Source organism: Podarcis tiliguerta (genome assembly GCF_965153285.1).
Source record: "Podarcis tiliguerta genome assembly, chromosome: 1".
Classification (NCBI taxonomy): Eukaryota; Metazoa; Chordata; class Lepidosauria; order Squamata; family Lacertidae; genus Podarcis; species Podarcis tiliguerta.
Window position 1 is genome coordinate 44968737 of NC_139534.1, and position 22587 is coordinate 44991323.

General features: G+C 41.1%; 1 protein-coding gene across 20 annotated transcripts in view; it reads right to left on the minus strand.

The window, feature by feature from the left end:
• The window catches only part of KALRN (kalirin RhoGEF kinase), a 492139-nt gene that overhangs the window by 235651 nt on the left and 233901 nt on the right, over positions 1–22587 (minus strand). For all 20 annotated transcript variants that reach the window (XM_083404304.1, XM_083404303.1, XM_083404302.1 and 17 more), the window contains 2 exons: positions 13619–13811; positions 7703–8215 (listed from right to left, as the gene is read on the minus strand). In XM_083404304.1, coding sequence (XP_083260430.1) covers positions 7703–8215; positions 13619–13811 — 706 coding nt within the window. The remainder of the gene's footprint in view (positions 1–7702; positions 8216–13618; positions 13812–22587) is intronic.

Consider the following 22587-nt stretch of genomic DNA (forward strand, 5'->3'; position numbering starts at 1 on the left):
TCAAGGAAAGAGGAGAATGGTTCAAGCCTCCTCAGAAGTGACCAGAATAAAACAAAGATGGATGATTTACTAACAGTGTTCACACTTGTAATTAGTCTAGAGGAAGGAGGTCAAAGTTTGACCTCCTGCATATTTTTAAGGCCCCGAGGGAAGAACTCTTAGGAAGCAATAAGCTGCATGAGGTTTGCACTCCTCTACTGTATATTATATAGGGACGCGGGTGGCGCTGTGGGTAAAACCTCAGCGCCTAGGACTTGCCGATCGCATGGTCGGCGGTCCGAATCCCTGCGGCGGGGTGCGCTCCTGTCGTTCGGTCCCAGCGCCTGCCAACCTAGCAGTTCGAAAGCACCCCCGGGTGCAAGTAGATAAATAGGGACCGCTTACCACCGGGAAGGTAAACAGCGTTCCGTGTGCTGCGCTGGCTCGCCAGATGCAGCTTGTCACGCTGGCCACGTGACCCGGAAGTGTCTGCAGACAGCACTGGCTCCCGGCCTCTAGAGTGAGATGAGCGCACAACCCTAGAGTCTGTCAAGACTGGCCCATACGGGCAGGGGTACCTTTACCTTTACCTTACTGTATATTATATTGCTTTGAAGGGGTGGATTGGCCCTTTGTTAGCAAGCGTTTGTCAGGTAGCCTGTTTTACAAATTGAGGGATGCTAGGTGGGATGCTAGCTTAGGAACCAGAGATTATAGCTTTCAATGTCCAGTTTGCCACATCCACAAGCCTTTCTGCTTCTAAAGACACAAACCTCCAGTCAAGGTTGCCAAAGGGTTTTTTGTGTGCCCAGTACTGTGTACTTGGATTGGGCCCTCCAACCCACTTGTAAATGAGGATACATATTTGTGTTCCCTTTTGCAGGTGGAATGGAGGGACCCAAAAATAAATCAGTGACCGCACACATAATAAAATGTTTGAGAGACAGAATGGGAAGAGGTGAAGCATTTCACACAATTTTATTTCTGTATTAGAAAATACTTAACCTGTTGAATTTTTGCCTGCTGCACTATGCAAGGCAGAAGAACCTTGCTTTACCCCAATGCCAACCCTAAACTTTTATAACATTCCTTCTAGGAGTGCTAGAGACTTCATTTCAAGGGCATCCTCCCAAATCAGTCCCCCCCCCCCCCAGCATTCTGCCTCCGTTTCATATATTTGCAGAAGGATATAGTAAGCCCCTGAAAGAGCTTTGGTTTTGCAATAAGCAAAGGTTATGATACTAACCTAAGAAAAAAAGATAAGACTGCCTGAGTTCTAAGCTTTTGAAAGAGTGGCAGTTGTGGTCTCTTCATCACTGTTGCAGCACTTATTATAAATACATCTGGATGTGCTGAAAACAAGGCAATGTCTTTAATTGCTGCCAATACTTGTAACAGAGGCTCCAACCAAGTGAGAGGATACCACACTCTTTCACATGAACAGAAGTTTGACGGGGAATATTCAAATTATTTCAAATGGGTGGAAAAATTACCTTTAAAGCTTCAATTTGAATAAGCACTCTGAAAACAGGAAAATGAGCTGCCAAAAAGGTGAAAGACATAAACTATTGTTATGTACTTTCAACTATCATCTGCCTCATTATGGCATCCCTCATTTCAATATGGTGGGGGGTTTGAGGGAAAGGGCAATTGGGTCTAGAAAGAACTCTCTTTTTTGTTGTTTCTCACAACTTATAATTTTGATATTATATATACGAAACACATACATGAACATCCAACCAACACAGATATATAATATATATCCATGTATACCAGTTTATCTCCAGGACCTCCATACAAATTGCCCAGGCTTATGCCCTAGAGAGATTTTACTTCATTGTTGCTAACGCAGCTAAAACAACACAATTATGAGTTACCGGTCTCTGCAGTCACAGCAGGTGCTGTGATTCTCCAGTAGTTTGACTTCACACTGGAGGTGCACTCCATTGCTTCTTGAGACAGACTGATGCCAACAATATCAGTATACCCAATGCTGTGTTGGAATTTGAACACAGTTCTCCCTAGAGTGACCTGCAATATTTAAAAGTAGCCAGAACCAATGGCCAAATGAATGAATGAAGAGAAAAACTCCTGTTCTTATATAATTTTTAAAATACTCTTTAGTTTTTACAAGATGACATAACAGAGAAGGGAAGAAATATGACTCTATTGATTGATAAGTGCTGCTGAACTCTATTCCTTCCAGAAACCGAGCCAAAATCTATTTCCAGGAAATCCTTTTCACACACACACACACACACTTGCCATTTGCTCAGGGACACTTACTACTGCTGCACTTAATGGACTATAATAAAATAAACTGCTTCCTATTAGCAAAGAGGATCTTGTCATCAGCTGTGTAATGCCATTTTATTATAGCTCATGAAGCATCTAAAGGAAGCAATACTTGAAATGGTTAAGGCTGGAGTATGATAATGCATTTGTCCCTGAATATCCAAATGCCTTTCTGCAAAGAAACTACAACAAAGTACTGTTTTCTTGTGCACCATACTCTCCTACAGTAAATCCCCATCTCTGTCATCCATTGCTGGATTCCAACAATTCCCTTAATTTACCACCTTCCCTTTCTGGTGATCCTTTGCTTTCATTGGTATTCTGGCTTAAAAGTGGAAATCTACAATAAATAGAGGTAAAAGATTAGTTTGTAGGAGTTTTGAGGAAGATAGCATCACAAATTGTGAGCTACTGTTGCCCTGGTAAATTGCCAGAACATGCCCTTCTGATAACCTTTGTCTGAAGGATGCTTCCATAACTGTTAAACTTATGGGAAGAATAAGGAACCAGGAAGAAAGAATCTCTAATAAAGACTGAAAATCTGAAAACTTACTGTAAACAACTGAAAACATTAGCAGGGTTAATGTAAAATGAGCAGTAAAGAAAACTCCATTATTGTGGAAATGCAGAGATAAAACGAAAGGGAGCACAGATGGGGTGAGGGTGTTACCGGAAAAATCCGAGGGCTCCCTTGGACAAAAAGTAAAGACACCAACCAGAGTAAATTGGAGCAAATCAGCAGCCTGTAGGCTTGGCCTTTATTGAACTGTTGCAACAGGGTGCTCCCCTCACTTGCAGGAGAGAGGAAAGACACAGAAAAATGGTGTGCAAGACCTTATAAAAACTTTTGAAATTCCCATCCTGTAGGTCAAGCCCACCTCCAGAAACATCATGCATACATTACAGAAAGGAGGGGTTGAGGGAGGAGTTGTGGTGGTAACCTGAGTATCCTGTCACCTGGCTGGTTCCCTTCTCCCCCTCCCCATGAGTCATTTTCTGAAGACAAAAGGTAGTCGCAGTTTCCTGCCCCTGAGGGAAGATCTGATCATTGTCCTTTGTTCCAGTCCATGCTGAATCCACTCCCATATGAAAGATCTTTGTGATCTTGATTGTCTTCTGTCTAGGACCATCAGGGTTGGCATAGCATTGGGCAGGGCTCCTGTGGATGTGCTGGGATGTTCAAGGGATTATGGCTGGCCTGTATCAAACCTTCCCCATTTTGTAGTCCTTCCTTCATGAAGTAAAATAAAAGTGGAACAGTGCAAATCCGATGTATGGTTGATTTTCTATGAATTTATAAAAGAAGCGTAGCGTATGCAGTGTGTGAGTGTGAGCGTGTGTGAAGTTTGTACAAACTGAATGATGGGGGGGTGGTTTCCTGCTACAAGGGGAAGTCAACTTGATGTTATTTTGGGTTTTGTATGTTTTGTTGGAAAATGATAAATAAATTTATATTTAAAAAACCCTAAAAAGGGATGCTCCTATAAACTTACAAAAAAATAAATAAATCTAGTGACAATTCTTCCCTAGATTCCTGAAGCATTCTCTTCTTTAGCCTCCCAAATAAGGTCTCAGAAGAGGCTGTGAAAGCTTTGAAAACACAAATGGGGCCAGAGGATCTTGATGATCAGCAGTTTGGTAGGATGCACCACTCCTTGCTAAAGTACTCTAAGCACTTTGGCTTCCCCTGCATGCAGCTTATATTGTCCAGACATCTTTAGCCAACTTAATCTATTCAATTCCATTTCCACTCCTTCCAATTCCATTTTCCCCTCTTCAATGTAAGCAGCCTGCCTACAGGCCTGTTGTGTTTAATTTCCTTGTGTGTCACATACAGCAGGGGTCTGTCTTACCTTTTCCTGGCCAGCCCTGATGGGAAATACTGTATCTTGTGGATGTCAACTGCTGGTGTTCCCTTTCTTGTTTCATTCTAGGGATTCACTTCAGGATTTCCCTCTCAATTGAGACTGGCTGACGCCAGCTTCTGCCTCCTCCAAGCTGAGAGTACCAATAATTAGCATTCTTCTACCTCATGCGTTGTGTATTCTCCCCTCACTTTGGAACATTTCAGGTTTGTTTCAACAGGCACTCGGATCTCCTGGCTTTTATGAGGGAAAATTTAAAGCTAGTCAGCTTCAACTGCTCAGGAGCTTTTCTCTCTGGTACCCTACTATCAGGGGTCTGTTGATGCAGTAATACTAACTGAAGTTCCTCCACAAGTACTGGAATTAAAGGAGAGCCAGTGTGGTGTAATGGTTAAGAGCGATAGGCTCATAATCTGGTGAACCGGGTTCGCGTCTCTGCTCCTCCACATGCAGCTGCTTGGGCCAGTCACACCTCTCTGAAATCTCTCAGCCCCACTCACCTCAGAGTGTTTGTTGTGGGGGAGGAAGGGAAACGAGAATGTTAGCTGCTTTGAGACTCCTTAGGGTAGTGATAAAGCGGGATATCAAATCCGAACTCCTCCTCTTCTTCTTAAAACCCACTGTCACTTCAATAGCATTCTTCCACATACAAGGATTCTAGCACAATATATCATAAAATGCCATGCTAGTTCATCAGCTCACATGATTATACTGTAAGGATCATCCTGTAACAATTACAGGCTTATTATTAAGTAATACCGTATTGGCCCAAATAAAAGCCGCATCTGCAAATAAGCCACACCTTTAAAATTGAAGGGAGGAAAGAAAAAAAGACAATACCTGAGCTGCTTCCTGCGGAGGTGCCTCACTGTTTTGCCGGCAGCCTCCACCTGCTTCCCCCCTTCGTTCTGACAGCTCGGGGGAGTCTTGGGAGTGGCGGACAGGCAGCGTGCCATTGCCCTGCACTCCCAGGCTGCTCTTGGGTGGGGGGAGCCACACCATTTTGCCGATGGCCTCCTCCCTTCTCCCCGATGGCTCAGGGCAGGCTTGGAAGTGGCAGGCGGGTGGCGCTGCCCCACGCTGCTTCGGGGGGGGGGTCACGCCGCTTTGCCGGCGGTGTAAGGTCACAAATATAAGCCACACTTTAACTTTTCACTGTCAGAATTTGGAAAAAAGTGCAGCTTATATTTGGGCCAATACGGTACATTATATTATCTTGCCCTTCTTTCACAGAGGTGAGGATTCCCTCCCCTAATGCTTTCCCTCACAACAGCTCTGGGAGTTAACAGCAGCTGGAGGGAATGTGACTGACCCAGGCTGCAGAAATCTGAACCAGGATTTCCCCCAGTCATGGTTCAACACAAAGGCAGAGGATTGTTGAGATTGTTGAGACGTTATTCTTCATGCCATAAAATTCCATTTTATGAAATATTTTGAGTTGTGTTAGTGCATGATTCCTTCTACTTACTGCCATGAATGATTATTTATCCTCCTTATTTATATTTAGCAAATAGATGGGGGAAAGAACATCTGAGAATAAACATGCTTCTTATGGTCTGGATCATATGCTAAGTACCAGCCATGCTAACAGTAGTGGTGAGCTGGTTGCTCACTGCCACATAAGTTTTCTTAGTTCAGATGCATTGAGATAATGATATTGACATGGGATTGCTGTGGAATAACTGAGAAATTCCTCCCACAAGAAAAGAAAAGAAAAACCAGGATGCATGCCAACATTAAGTATTTCCAGAAGGTCTGCAGACAGTATGTAGGCTGATAAATATTTTCTGTCCTTAGTGTGCTTATTCCAGTAGAGTATGAGGCATCCACCCTGCCCTTCCTTCCCTTTAACTCCCACCACTACACAAACTTATTAGCATTTCTTGAATATTTCCAATACCTTCCCTTGTTTTGAAAAACTATGCTGGCTGTGGGTTGCACCACCACAATATCTGATACAGTTAAATGCTATGCTTTTTGTTATGATTAAATAACCCTATCTTACTTTGCTGTCCAACAGAAACACAATCAAGAACTGCAGTTATCTGTCCTTCTCTCAGGTAAGGAATTAATCTGAATAGCAAAGCCTGAGACTATCTTTCCTGCAGATCCCAATGTTAGTTAATCAGGCCATCACTGTGGTGGGAGATGCACACTACGTGAACCGCCTCCTATTGCTCAGCAATGAATGCAACACAGTTGACCTAATTGAATCATGGCATTTAGACTTCGACCACAAGAAGATTGCAATTTCTCTCTATGGATTAATTTCATTTGCACCTGTGGAAGCCTAGAGGCCCTGGGTTTTTTCTTCTCTGCATGTTGGAAGGGAAAAAAACAAAAACCAACCAAGCTAAACAAACCAAGTTTTTCTATGGAAGTTGGATGACAGAAGCTCCTAGTATGATTGCTACCTCCCAGTCCCCTGATTTCTACCAAATGTGTGTGCTGCTCAGCAGATTATGACTTTGTAGACTGACTGGTTCTATCCTGAACTGAAAACCTCATGTCATTTTTTCCTTACTGGTTTCTAGTTGCAAGCCTGAAAGAAACCAAAATCCAATTGACTACCACCATCTACGTAAGGTTAATAATCTCTAAGAAATAGAAGCCTGGTTTGTGAAACCACAGTATCCGCCTAACCAATTAGGAAATCTCTTTAGCCAGGGGAGGAGAGCACTTGAGTTTATCCCTTGTTCCTGCTACAATAAATCATACTTTTCTAGAGTGGCAGTAGTGCCATTGCTGTGCCTCAGTGGGCTTTTCTGGAACAATGCACATTCAGATCTGACTGCCTCTCAGAACCACCATCCCCTGTGCTTGGTGCTGGCCATCGGATTGAGGAAGAGAAAAAACAGCAGCGACCCGTCACCTATGGGAGCTGAGCAACCACTCCACTCCCAGCTCACTGCTGCACCATCAGCACCACCTGCTCAGAGCAGAAGGGACGTCTCTGGCAATTCATATTACATATTGACACCTAACTAATATATTGACCTCCCTGCCCATCATGGCTAAAATACATTTTTAGATAATTATACTATCCATCACTTCATGGCTGGGGCTATACTTCTGTGAATAAGCTTCTGCCACACCTAGCCTACTACAGCTAGCATATACACCAGTTCCCTCAGCAGCTCACTTATTGCTTCCTTTCCTATATCTCCTTTTCTATCTTCTCACAAATAAACTCCTGACTAAAACTCCTGAGTTGGTTACCCCTTCTCAACACATCAACCAGTTCTGGTAGAAAGCCTGGTGGAAAGAAGCAAAGCTTAACTTGGGGTGCCTTACATCTACTTGTATATATCCAAAGCAGATCAGTTTTCTTCAGAACAGCCAGAGGTGAGTTATTCTTGGCTCTCATACTGCTTGCTACTTCCAACAATTAGTTCAGTGATTTTGCTTTACAAGTCACATAAAATACATTTGCTAGCAACTTGAGGTTTATATCCCCGATTAATTCCTCATGTTGCTAATTGCAGAAGCATATATATTTGGCTACAATGTTGCCGTGTGATTTCACAGTAATATTCAAGAAGAAGAAGAAAACTACCCCTTACCTTTTCTGCATCTTGCTCAAAAAGTCGAAGTTGAAAACACTGGTCTAGTTTCAGTTTCCGGACATGCCACATCTGATGCAAGTGTTGCCGAGTTGAATGCAGCTTGTCCAAAAGGCTGGTGATCTTTGGCACAAGACTTTGGAAATCTGCACTGCCAGGAATGCAGTTCCTACCAGAAAAACCATCACTGCACCGTATGCATTGTAATAACCTCTGGCCCTCACGATCCAATTCTTCTACTGGAGCTTTAATTACTTTCTTCTTGAGCTGCGTGTGTTCATCTATTAGTCTTCTTGAGCCCTCCACATCCACTGGAAATTCCTTCCTAGCCAACATTTCCTGAAGGTCCTCTAGCCTGGATAACAAATGGATGGCGCTGTTGAAAAACTCTTCCAATGAAACTCTCAACTCTATCCATTCATCATGATTGTAATCCAAGGATCCTTCAAATTCCTCTGTTAGTTGGGAGGGATCCACCAGTTTTGCTAGGCCTTCAACAGAGACCATGCTTGTCTAAGGGCATAAAAAAATATTGCAATGTGTTATCAGTGAAAGAATGAGAAATGTTGCAATACTGGGATCTAAACATTATAATTATCTAGCTATTTGTCATGGGAAGGTAGGTCGGAGGAGGGAAAGGACATTGACAGCCAGGACGGGTAAGAATTTCCCCCACCATCCACAACTCAGAGATGTCATGGCAGCATTTAGAGAATGACAACTGTAATAACACAACTGTAATTCCATTAATTCCCCACAGAATTCTTGCATAAACATTTTGCAATGCTTCCCGTGACAGTTCTATACAGCAAGTGTCTCTTATTTTCTATTTCACTGTTTGAGATCTTGAGGTATGTCTGGTTGAGGTAATCTACTGTTCAGTGTCGTTGCTGAGTATAAAGCATTAAGTACTCATGTGCAAAGACCATGAATATTTCACTTGTGGGTGGTAACATGCAGCTAATGTATCAAACTCTGCACAACATGATACTGGTTTATACAAAGATGAGCTTGCTGGGATTTTAGTTGAACTGCAGACATTCTTGTGGAAGCATGCATTCAGGACACAAGATGTGATTTTGCTGAAGGAAGCCCACTGAGCTGGAATATGAAGCCAGATTTCTCATATCCAACATCAATGTTCCAGCCAATGGCACCACACATCGGGTTTTTATGAAAAGGATACTGAGTTAATGGGCTTTTTTTAACTTATACATTTCACTGGGGGCAGGGAGCCTTTTAAAGAGCACCGGGGACTACATTTACTTCATAATCACTGCACAAACTTTAAGAACTTGTTCTTTCGTTTGATTCTACTTTCAGCAGCAAACATTTCTTCAATCACTGGTTCTTTTTAATCTAAAGTGATCATTAGAAAGTTCTTTTTTTGGAAGGCGGGGAATAATGTTTCCACAACATATCCCTTTAAACTAAAGAGTGTATTTTGTATCACTGTAAATACAACTCTTCCCCATTGCCTTTAGCTATTCTGGCTTGAATGTTCTCCTAAGTGGATATGTGATATCACACCGGATTCTGCTATTTGAATTATACAGCCATTATATAGGTTTCAGGCGTGTGACTGGAAGCAGGTGCTCTACCCTGCCAAAATACACATCTCACTGCTCCTTATTTTCTTTCAGATTATTCCAACTGGCTTTTCCCACAGGCAGATCACACAGGCTTCCATATGGCTGCTATTTTTCAACCCTTTTTAAATATGATTAAGCCAAATTAATGTAAAAATTAAATGCCACTGAGGTATTTACAGAAGAACTTGCTATGGATAAAAAGAACTACCTATGAGTCATAATGAAAAAAAGTTAAACTATTACTTTATATAAAACTTACAATGTGCTTTCCAAGCTTTATCTTCTTCGTTCTATCAACAATCCTGGTATGTACTTATTGTTCCCATTTAACAGATAAGTTAGGCCATGAGATAAGAATTTGTTGCATATGGCCACCCAGTAAGTTTATGGCTAAAGAAGTGTTTGCACTGAAGTTTGCCATGCTTTAGGTCTAGCACGATGCCCTGGGAGAAACTGACTATCACTCAATAAACAGTCTCACTGTAATTTATGTGGTCTTTGTTGGGTGAGGACACAAATGAATTTGTGGCAGTAAAAATTAACTTGGAATAAAAAAACAGGAAATCCTGGAATAGATGGTCATTTACATTATTAGTTTTCGAAATGAAGGTAAGGGCCTGGCCATGTATCCTAGAACACTGTTTGATGACTTTCTAGTTCTTTTGCAATGATTCTTGGACAGTGTGCAAATAGTTATCCCTACCCAAAATGCTACATTTAAAATAACTATACCTCACCATTCCTTCTAAATTCACTAAACAGTCATACCTCAGGTTACAGATGCTTCAGGTTGTGCACCGCACAGAACCTGGAAGTACTGGAACAGGTTACTTCCGGATTTCGGCACTTGCGCATGCACAGAAGCGCTACATCACAATTTGCGCATGCGCAGAAGCGGCTAATCGCAACCCACGGGTGCGCAGACGCAGCGCTGCAGGTTGTGAATGCTGTGGGTTGTGAACGTGCCTCCTGCACAGATCATGTTTGCAACCCGAGCGTCCACTGTACTGCACTTTAGCTCTAGTTTTTTTTAAAAGCCCCACAATTTAAAAATATTGTCTTTTGAAATTCCCATTTGTACAGTTTATTTCTCCCTGCTATCCACCAAAGCATACAGAATTGTGACATGTGCTTGTTAAGTCTTCAGCCAACAAAAGTTCCAGAACTGGCAACCTGAGGCACATCTGGCAAGAACTCAGTCTGAGCACCATCGTTCTGATACAACTGGCACTGATGCTACTAAGCTTTCAGCAGCAGGTCCTGGTTATTTTTCCAGGTTTTCGGTGAAATTTCATGTCAGTATTGGATTATTCTGCATTGTAATTTGGTTGCAGTTTGACCTATCTTTTTCTCCTGTTGTTTTATGTACATGTATTTCTTTTTTAATTATTAGTAGGCATTGAATGACAATTTATAAAGAAGAACAGAGGCGTTTTTGGTTTTTTTAATCACCTAGCTCTTGCTACAGAAGTTAAAGCACTGCAGGGAGGCTACTTATGAAGGCCAGAACAGAATGTGCCACTTTGGGAGCCTTACTGTAGGCCTCTGATTCCAATGCAATGAGAACATGGAATATATCAAAGCAAACTGTGCAGTTGGGGCATTTCCAAGAATTAGACTAGGTGATTCACTTCACATCACTGCTTTAGAAAATAACAATTCCATCTCCCAACGCTGATCGCAGATATTGCACTTTGTTAGAATTTTCAGGTCTGCACCACTGACCTTTACTGACATCCATTGCCAAATAAGGAGAAGATGTATTAGAGCAATTGGAAATAATACAATATATCTGTATAAGGTCATATTGTAGGATGCTTAAACTGATGTATATTATAATTTGATGCTTTTTAAAAGGTTGAAATCTTTAAAAGGAGGTAGGCTCTCTTGCCCCAAAAGGAGTCTCCCCTGCACCCACACCAATTCCAGCTTGTAAATATGGTGACTTTCACCTGGACAGGAAAAGTTCAAACTTGATTGACAAACTAGTTGATAACTCTTAAGAATAAGATTTGATAGGTAAAAATTTTAAACATTTCTTCTGTGCAGTGCAATACTAATTTTATATCCAGTGGTGCCTCGCAAGACGAAATTAATTCGTTCCGTGAGCCTCTTCGTCTAGCGGTTTTTTCGTCTTGCAAAGCAACCCTATTAGCGGATTAGTGCTATTAGCGGTTTAGCGGCTATTAGCGGCTATTAAAGGCTTAAGGGATTAGCGGATTAGCTGCTAAAAGGCTATTAGCGGTTTAGCAGCTTAGAAAAAGGGGGTGGGGAACGGAAAAAAATCTCAAGACTCGCAAGACATTTTCGTCTTGCGAAGCAAGCCCATAGGGAAATTCGTCCTGCGAAGTGCATCGAAAAACGGAAAACCCTTTCGTCTAGTGGGTTTTCCGTCTTGCGAGGCATTCGTCTTGCGGGGTACCACTGTACATATTTTTTTTGGCAGCGGTCAATGGTGCTCTTAGGGCTGGGCTTTGGGCAGAGGTCTAGGGGCCCTATAACCCCTAACCTTAGGTGTGGGCAAAAAACAGTTTGGCTCGCCACTCACTCACCAGCTCTGGATTGAGCCTATGCTGAATGCCTGGGCTGCTATCAGTGTTCAGCAAAACTGTGCCTCTTTGATTTTAAAGTACAAGCAAAGAAGGAAAATGCACTTTAAAATCCAAGCCATGTAGCACTAAGGGGCAGCTTTGGGGAGAGACCATGATAAAAAAACAACACCCCGAAAAAACATAAGATGAGCACGGCTGTATCAAACAAAAGGCTCATCTAGTCCAACATTCTATTCTCACAGTGATCTTCAGGAAGCCAACAACAAGGACCTGGGCAACCACCATCCAGACAGATAGCTGGCATTTTGAACAAGGAAATGTGAGGAATTGGGAAGTGAACTACAGTGCATGATTAAGTAGCATAGTTCCCTTTCCACATTCTCTCAGGTCCACTTTCAACCTGTTGACTAAGTGAGGAAACAGACACCCTCACACCAGAGTCACGACATATTCATTTTCCACCTTAGTATCTAAGGTGAAGAAAGGTGAAGATATTATGAGATCACCGGGGTGTGACACTTTAACATGTACATAAGATAGTGACCCTGTTCAAACATCATGGTAAACCACTAAGGTATACATTTATTGGCTGTTTGTCTCCTTTCTGCTAGGATGAAGGAGAAACATATTATGCTAAGACCAGAGATCACGGCTTCTTTCACTTCCAACAGATCACCATCTGTAGCCAAGTTTTGTTCTTGCTTTAATGAGCATGGTTTCTTGAGAGTGGAATAAACTATGACGCCTAGTTTGGATGGAACCAAGAGCCAGGGTGGTGCCTTATTTTCTCCGCTGATTTAGAAGGAGGCAAACAGCTCAGAAAAGTGTGTCCATGGTAAATAATTAGCCATGGCATACTCCACAACACAGGAACCAGGTCAATACTCCATTGTATTGTATTTACAATTATGGAGACAGTCAGATTCAAATTAAGACAGTAGACCTTTAAAAACACACCTCAAGCTTTTATGGTCTCTCATCTTGAACAGTAACCCTTTAAAGTTTTAAGGTGATGATTACATTTAGCATAAAATATGTCAATGCAGGTCAAAGATTCCCCACTTGGTTTTAAAATCCACTTCAAAAATATTCTTTCCTGTCACAATCGGCCTTTTTGGCACAAAGATGTGACAGGAGGCCTTTTTGTTTAAAGCACTCTGAAGATACATTTATTATTCAGATAGGTTCTCTCGGGAGAACTAGAGATGAATAGGAATACATTATCAAACTTCATCAGGAAGGGAGAAGGGATGTGCAAAGCAAGGTAACAGCCTATCAGCTGTCATATTTCTCTCTCTTAGATGCAACCAATCAAAATCACAGCCTGCTCATTCAATCTTTTCAGGAGAAAAGAAAAATAATTTGCAAAAGTACTCCTGAATTAATGACAAGGAGGTTTATTGGGTCATCCCTCTCGTTGACAGCAAGCTCCTGAATCTGCATTAGTCAATCAAGTGTCAGCTTTGCTCTTTTTAGCTTACCTACAACTTGTGACTGACTGTACCCACAAGGGAAAATACAAAAGTAAACCTTACTATTGTTGGGGTTGTTCAATTGTCAAAAAAGCCAACTAAGGAGCAGATTATTTGCAGGAGCAGCAACTACTGTAGCATGAACATCCTTCCCCTCTTAATTTGAGGGCATTATCTTTTTTAAAGTTAACACTGACTGTGAATTTTTCAATTAATCAATATAGACTGAATTGCCTAGATATATGTGATCTTTACTCAAATTGAAACTCTTCAGACATTACAGAAGGCTCTCAATCTTACCTCAAAGATAAATTTGGAACTTCCAAAATTTGTCTTCTGCTTCTGCCAGAAGTTATCAGGCTTGATTATCAGGGCAACATGAATTTCTGCAGGGAAGGCCTCCTGAAGAGTCTTCAATAGGGGCTTGATCAGGTCCCACTTAGATCCCCTCATATCAATGATGACAGTAAACCCTCGTTTGCAGACATCTTCACTGTAGGGATAAAACATGGGATAAATAATGTGCCTTCAGGAGCACAGGGTATATGACTCACAGAAATGTGAAGATGCAATCACACACAAGTGTCACGACACTGGGCCTGCTTCTTTTCTGATCCAGGTGTGTCAATCCAGGTGGTCCTCCTACTAAAGATCTCCACTTAGTGTTATCATATTATTTACTTCAGAATTTTGTTCCTTTCCTCAGTTGTTGCCATTATGTATGTTTCTTTGAGTGTGCAATCATTAACTTTCAAACGAACCCTGTGACATAGTTTGTTATCATTCCCAATATAAAGCATAGATTAACTGGTTTGTCCAAGATCACACAACAAATCCTTGACTCAGATAGCATTTGATCCTAATACTTTTTTCCAAAAAAGTCCATAAATATATGTTGACTCAGACTTGGCTCTGGCCTTTGGAAGGCCCCCAGAGAAGCTGCCCTAGGTAGCCCATCCAGAGCCAACCTAACTCCCCCCCCCCCCCAGATATGCCCCTGTAGCTGCCAACTTCCCTCATGTTTGCCCAAGAGCAGGCTTACCCATGGCAGCGGTATCCCACTGCAGCAACATTACAGGGTAGAAGCCAGTCACAGAGTGGGGTGGGGTGGGGCAGCTGCCAATCTCACATTTACAAGTAGGCTTTCCCAGTGGCTGCACAGTAATGGGCTGTCACCATCATCAGATTACTCTGTCCATGAGCACAAGAGGCTAAATGTGAGTGGGGCAAGGCATCGGCCCTAATGTGAATGGGCCCCAGCAGATGCCCTAGTATGGTAGATAGTGACACCAGGCATGGTTAGAGCGTTTATAAAATGCAATGGTGTGTATTGGGTCCTTAATGTGGGTTCGTGTGTATGTGTGCGTGCGTGCGTACATGCTGTTGAATTGATGACTGAGTGTTGATAACCTTGATGCTGCAAACCAAAAATAACAATTTAAAAAGCTTCCAAATGCTGCTGATGTTTACAGGGCAGTTGCTTATTACCAGTAATGTCATAGGCACTCTATTCTATTCTATTCTGATTAATTCTAGAAGCTACTAGAAGCTTCTCTGTGTGAGAGTAGCAGAGGCAGAAGGGTTAATGATTGTTTGGGTTATACTTTCTGCGAAGCTGCTTTGAACTAGTTCTTTTATCTCTATTCTGCAGAGTCATGCTGACTATAAATATAGGCCAAAAGAAGCCTGGGTCTTACTTTTCTCTTTCTATCCCACTTCCTTCTGGTATGATGTTTCTGTACATAGGATGCTTTAGTGCTAAGGTTTAGTCTTATTATGAGTTAAGTTTATAAATGCTGCAACTGGATTTTGCATGAACTGAGCCAATCCTAATTGTATTGGATTTGATAACCATTATGCTACATTTGCCTTCAGCACAAGTAAAGCTCTGCTGAATGAAGTACTATTGCCTCTGGCCTATTTTTGGGAACTCTGATGAACTCTGCAATGTTTAAGGTTTTCCTCCACACGTATGACAAAGTATGACAAACTGCCCAGAAAACTTTGGTTATAGGGAGACATATAAAGTATATTATAAAGAAATAAACAAAAATACTGTAAATATTGCCTGGAGAAAAGACTTTTGAACCAGGTCACAGAAAGGCTCATATCTCACAACCCATTTTTCTCAAACAAGCATTTTAAAGTATTTTTGTGTTTACATTTTGTTATGTCAGTAAGTGTGCTCAGTAGACTGAAATAAATCCAATAATAACTGCTTGGTTCTTGAGGATGTGGAATTAGTTAACTATGGAAAAACTCACATCAAATTTATCTTTCTACAGAACTGGCCAAACCTGATGCTTTCCCAGATAAGAAGATGAGGGTGGGCTGGACTCATAGAAAACAAATATGTTATGCAACCTCCTGTAAAAGAGGCTGTTTAACTGTTATAATTGTCAATACTGTATCTTTGCTGTATTGTCTTTGGTGTATGATTAATTTGTTTATAAATGATATACAACTTTCTATATTTTTGAATTTTGAATTACATGTGATATCCACCAAAAGCATATGAGTACTCCCATTGTCATGGACAAGAGTTGTCGAGCTTTCTTTAGGAGGGTAAGGCCAAAGTTGTCGAGCTTTTTCTTTTTTTTTTGCTGTGTCACAAGATGATGCATGTCTAAAAACTGTGTCACAACATCACAACATGAAAAAGCCTGCAAGAGGGCGGGACAAAAAGGAGATGTGGAGGTTGCATGGGGAGAGTCCATGGGCCTTCAGTGCCCCCACACAACTAGAACAGGGGTAACCTGTGGCCAACGAGATGTTGTTGGACACCAACTCCCATCAACCCCAGTTAGCATGTCCAAAGCTTAGGGACTACAGGAGCTGTAGTCCACCAATGTCTGGAGGACCAAAAGTGAGTCACTACTAGAAGTTTTCCTGACATGGCAGGTTGTTACTGTGCAGTCAGCAATATGTTTTCCATTAGTGTAGCAGCTGATGCCACTGCAGCTGAAAACCTTATTTACTTACATATCCAAACAGTGACTTACAAAGTCACATCCTATGAATATGCAGAAGCACAAATTAGTAACAAGAAAGCTTGAAATCCCCTTTGCGTATCTTGTTTTTGAAGTTTTTAAGTGGGATGCTAATTCACATTTAAATTTAAATGCACACACTTTGAAAAAATGTGTGGAATTTGTAGCTTCACTTCAGTTTTCCAGCTGCAGAAGAAGATACGAAGGGATCTGTGCCTTGCAGTACTTAGGATCAAAACGGAGAAGAGCCTTGGTTTAAATGAATAGCCTGAGGAACAGCCAAAGTATATTGATCAAAAGTATGGGTGGGTGGGGACTATCATTGCAGGAATGCTATTTACATATTAGAGCTACACCACTATACAGACATAGTGCTGGGATAGAATGGATTTCAGAATCAAGAGCTGAGATCCTTGATGCTCAAGCCTACAAAAGATTGCAGCATTGATAGTACATTATCATCATATTTTTAAAGCCTTTCATAAAGGATGGAAGTCTCATGATCTCACTTGATGCTTGGCCATTTTCTCATGATAGGCATCACAGCACACATACATACTTTGAGTAACAACATACCCTGTCTTCTAAGTACATGGTAATTAGCAGGAAGCTATATGCTGGGGGCAGATTACCCACAATTAACTAATGGCATCTGACAAGTAGCTTCAGATGCTGGACACTAAAATTTGATCATAACTTTGTAGGAAAGCGGCATGCAATTATCATGATACCAGAGAGTGCAGATTTAGATGAAAGACAGGACCTGGAGGCTTTTCTAGGTGAATGTCATTAACCTAATTAAAGTATTAACAGGAGAAATAACAGGTTCTCTGAAAGTGAGAGCCTAGCTTCAGGGGTGACATTTAGGTGGGCAAAGGGGAGCAATATTTCCACCCCTGTGGTTCAGGAGTGTAAACAAGCTTCTCAAGCATAGGCGTAACCAGGAGTTTTTTTGGGGGGCAGGCCTTTTGTTAGGGGCAGAATCTCAGTTTGCTATGTATTTTTCTTTCTTTCTATTGCTTGGGGAGGCAGCTGCCCCTCCCTGCCCTCCCTTGGCTATGCCCATGTTCTCAAGTGCTTCTATCCCTTGTCTGTACAGACTCTCAAACTGGCTCCTCCCTGTTGCAATCTGAAACAGTAGCTCTGCCTTCATGTTCTTCAAAATTTAATTAAGAATAGCCTTCAATACATTGATCAGCTACTAAATAATTAGGAAGACCTTGGTCAATCTAGAGACACAAATGCTTTGTTACAAGATCAAACTATACAGTAATATGTAGGTAACACACACACACACACACACACACACACACACACACATGTTCAGTCAATAATGCCAATCCAGTAAACTGTGCTTGTTTGTTTATATGATAAACTAGTTCAATACAAGTAAAAGTCATGAACAAACAAACTATAAATACAAACTTCAATGAGATATATTTGTCAAAGCTTTGGAATTATGCATATTGTACATGTTACACGTGCCTTGGATTTTTGTCATTAAAAGCAAACTGAAGATTAATTAACCTGGAACTGTTAAATTGTACTCCTACTGAGCACAGTAGCTTGCTTTGATTTCAAATGACTGAGGGTGCTGTTTTAATCTGTTTAGCTTATTAACATACAAGTCATTTACCACTTATTCACTTTCCATAGTAATTGTTGTCTGGCAATTGTCTCTCATTGGACAGACTCTCAGCAGTGTTTAAGATGAGAGAACAAAGCAGGATGGGAAAACTCTTACCTTTCATAACAGGAGCATTTTTTTAAGGTTGAAGTAGAAAAAATCAAGGATAAATTCTAAAGATCACGCATGAGAAACCTATGGCCTGCAGATGTTATTGGACTCCAACTCCCCTCAGATAACATAGCCAATGTTCAGGGATGATGGGAATTGTATTTCAACAAGAACGTGTCACAGGTTCTGCTTTCCTGCTACAGATCAATATTAGTATTTGTGAATACTTAATCTGAGTCAGAGTTCATCCTATGGCACTCTTACCTCTACCCCACTACTACCAACAGGCAGCCCCTCATGCATACAGAATGAAGGAGCAGAGCTTCCAAAGAATGGGGTTTAGTCCTCATATGCCTTCTGTTTTCATAGATTAACCTCAGCATCCCTTATGAAAGCTGCATACTTATAGGAGTGCATCTTATGCCCCAGCCTGACCCCCTCCTTTTCCTGTATTTTCTGGTTCATTTTTCCTTGATTGGCTTGGCTTGTAAGAGCATGACTGTCAGTTACTGAGTATGGAAACCTTGGGATATACAAATACAATAAGCCTGCAACTTATGCACATTTAACTTGTGTGCATTTAGCTTTATGCACTTAGCAATTAGGGGAAAAAATAAGGTGGCAGAAAGGGGGTGGGCTTCCAGTAAAAAAAACTTTAGCAATCCCACCCACCCTTTTGCTCCCAATGTGTTTTTCACTATAGGTGACTTTGGCTTTAGGCATGATCCCAGGGAACATCAACCCTGCATAACTTTCAGGCTATCATATAAACATGATAAGAATGGAATCAGGCTATCATATAAACATGATAAGAATGGAATCGGATTAGTAAGGGGTGACAGGTGAAATGTACACCTTCAGAATCAGAGTATATGCATGAACAGATCTTTATGAGCAATGATCACAAGGCAGAAAGTAGCAAATAAGCTGGATCCACACCGGCAGCATTTAAAAGCCTACATTTGAGCACTAAGAGTTTGACAGATGTAAAAGGAGGGATCAAGGGAAGGGGAAGAGAGGGGGCAGCAATGGGTGTGGAATTAGACCTGCTAATGTCCAGTTTAAGTTTGGTTCCATGGACTCTTTTGTGTTTTCCATCACTTGAATATTTTGGGTGATCTCAGTGGCAGCAGTCCACAGGCACTAACAGGCTAAATTAGCATTTGTATGAATGATGGTAATGATGTTTTCCTTCTGGAAGACTGACACAGTAATCCTATGAAAGGTAATACTGTACTCAGGGAGGAACACACAAGCAAAAGGAGGTTAAGAGAGGAGACCAAATTCCACTGTTAATTACAGTCCATGGGCCAGAGTACACATTTAGGACTATATACTCCCTTCATCCAGACCATCATTCAACTTGCACTTGGGGGAGGCTTGCATAAAAAACAAGGATAATAACTCACTCTTCTGTAATAATCAAAGCTTCCTGTTCTCATTATCTGTTCATATTACATTGCTATGTTCACAATTACTCACTTCAAATAAATGCTCAGCTTCAGGACCACCAACATTTTTGTCTTTTGGTTTTACTTCAGTCTAAGATTTTGTTTCTTTCTGTGTGTATCTTTCCCTTTTGTTGTTTTTCTCCGCACTTTCTTCTCCAAGCAACAACTGGTCTAACGTTTTAAGTTTCACCTATATGACCATTCCTTCAGCAAATGTCAAGGAAAACCAGCAGGGTTGTGCTCCCCCCACCAGCTCTCTCCCATAAATGTCATCAACAAGGGTGACCAAGGCTGTTTCAGTGCCGGAACCAGGCCTGAAGCCAGACTGGAATGGATCCAAGTAATCAGCTTCCTTCAAGCATGCCTTAGATGGACCACCACTACCACCTTAATATTTTCTCCTGGGTGATAGTTGTTTAACGCTTCTGGGTCCAGGGAAGTCTTCCAGGAGGTACACCACCACCTCCTTTGAGGCAAATGGTACTTTCCCCCTTTCCAATGAAGCACTGATCACTCTGAGACTCACCCAGTCAACCCTCTATGGCTAGTTTGAAGAAGCCAAGATGGGCAAAGGTCAAGAAGGCAGGTGATTGGCCACGCTTATTCAAGCAGCTTGTCTACATCCTCAATAAACACACAAGACGTAACCATCTTGTACATCCTCAGGCTGCAATAATCTAAACTGATCCAGTATAGGTAGAATAAACAGCACTCTAGACAGTCACCACAACATGCTATCAATCACATTGACAGTTCCTTCCCCCTGTCTGTGTCAGTCAATGACAGGGAGGAAGGGCAAGGAAACTCACAGCATATGACATCATCTCATGTGGTTATCATTTCTAAATGTTATGAGGCACGGAGTGGGGACATCTCACACTAGAAATGACATTTTCAGCCATTCTTTGCTGCCAGTGCTACACTAATTCCAACTTTTAGGCACATCTCTCTCTCTCTCTCTCTCTCTCTCTCTCTCTCTCTCTCTGTGTGTGTGTGTGTGTGTGTGTGTTTTAATATTATCTCAAATGGAACCCATTTAAAGATTGTCCTAAGAGATGTCAGAACACACAAAACATTTTTTTTAAAAAAAAGAACCAGTAACAACAGTGTGTTCATCTGATTAACAGGTACATTGGGCAAAGACAAAAAATGAAATACAATGTAGTAGATGAAGGAAAAGCACCTCATCCAGTATCCAATTGCCATCCTGTCCAAGTATTAGTATTATGTTAACCTGGATGCCCATCTCACTCATTTTACATCCTGTCAAAATTTAGCAGAAACATTTGCCCATTTAAAGCAATGCAATTTGGCCCTTGTAAACACAACTTCTGCTGCTGTCTGCATTAAAAGTGTAGGTAAAAACAAAAAAGGCTACTTAAGTACAGTCAATTTCAATTTAACATCTGAAAATCCATAATTCAGCTATATCTTTTAAAAATATTTTTTAAAAAATATATTGTTAATGTGTGCTAATGCTATTAGCTATCCATTTTCACTAGCAAGAAGTAGCTTGCTCTAATATCAAACATGTTTTGAAACAATCTATTTCAATTAATTTTTCAGATATTTGGTAATAGTGATACGTATCTTTCATCCCGCGTAGTTTGCCTCAAAGCTACTGACATTTAGAATGCTCTATAGTAATTAGATGAAATAATCTAACATTTTCACCACATTAAGCATGAGTGGATGGCAAGCAATGTGGTGTTACTTCTTGAACCTTGAACTAACAAAAGATTTAAAAATATATATATTTTTATATTGTTGTAAACCACTGTGATATATTTTTATGATACAGTGGCAAATAAATAAATAAATAAATAAATAAATAAATGTGTACAGTATCAGAAAAAATACATTCTACCAGCAGTTGTTTGGCTGGTACAATTATCAACACATTACCTTGAAAACAGAACTCACATCTTTTATATATGCCACATGCCAAACTCTGATACAGTTTTTAAAATTCCCACATTAGAGATGTTTAGATCAGCTTTTCTGAAGCTGTTTTCCTTCCAATTAAAACAAACAAACAAACCTACATTGTTCATACTTAACATAAATAAAGAAGGTCATGTCTCCACTGCTGCTCTACCAATCAGAGAGTCAGCTGAACAAAAATATATGATGTGTTTGAGAATACTGGAAAAAGAAATGAGGTTATAGGGTTGTAGATGTGTAAGTTTTTAGATCCTCACAGATTTGAGGAATGCTTAGTGCTACAACAGGCTCCGCATCTAAGATGCTTCCTATCATCATAAATAACAAGAGTATTTCTGGACAGTACAGTAGCCAAAATAGTGTTCTTCAGGTGTTGCGGACTACAACTCCCATTAGCCCCAGTCAGCATAACCAATGGTAAAGGATGATGTGACTTGTAGTCCAACAACATCTGAAGGTCACCATGTTGGCTCTAATAGGTAACTATGTGGGAGTGGGGCAGGCAGTGATGGTCAATGCAGCCTAAAACTGATAATTTCTGCTCTTGGCTGTAGCTGTTTCTTCTTTCCCAATTATATGCCTAGCAGGCAACTAATCCCTAGCAAAACAACCTGGGAATAGAGAAGCCCTGGAGGTAATTCTATAGTTGTGTTATATATGGCTCCTGGATTTGCACTGGGTTGCCAGGACTTGGCTCCCAACTTCTAGGGGGGAAAGGGTGGTCATGAAACACCAAACTTTTGTGGATTAGGATTCATCCATTTTGGAATCTGCCACAGAAGAGTAGTATACTGATGGATTTGTCCAGCCCTTTGTGTCAGCATAGCATCATATTTTAAACACTTCATAGAATCATAGAATCATAGAATCATAGAGTTGGAAGAGACCACAAGGGTCATCGAGTCCAACCCCCTGCCAAGCAGGAAACACCATCAGAGCACTCCTGACATATGGTTGTCAAGCCTCTGCTTAAAGACCTCCAAAGAAGGAGACTCCACCACACTCCTTGGCAGCAAATTCCACTGTCGAACAGCTCTTACTGTCAGGAAGTTCTTCCTAATGTTTAGGTGGAATCTTCTTTCTTGTAGTTTGTATCCATTGCTCCGTGTCCGCTTCTCTGGAGCAGCAGAAAACAACCTTTCTCCC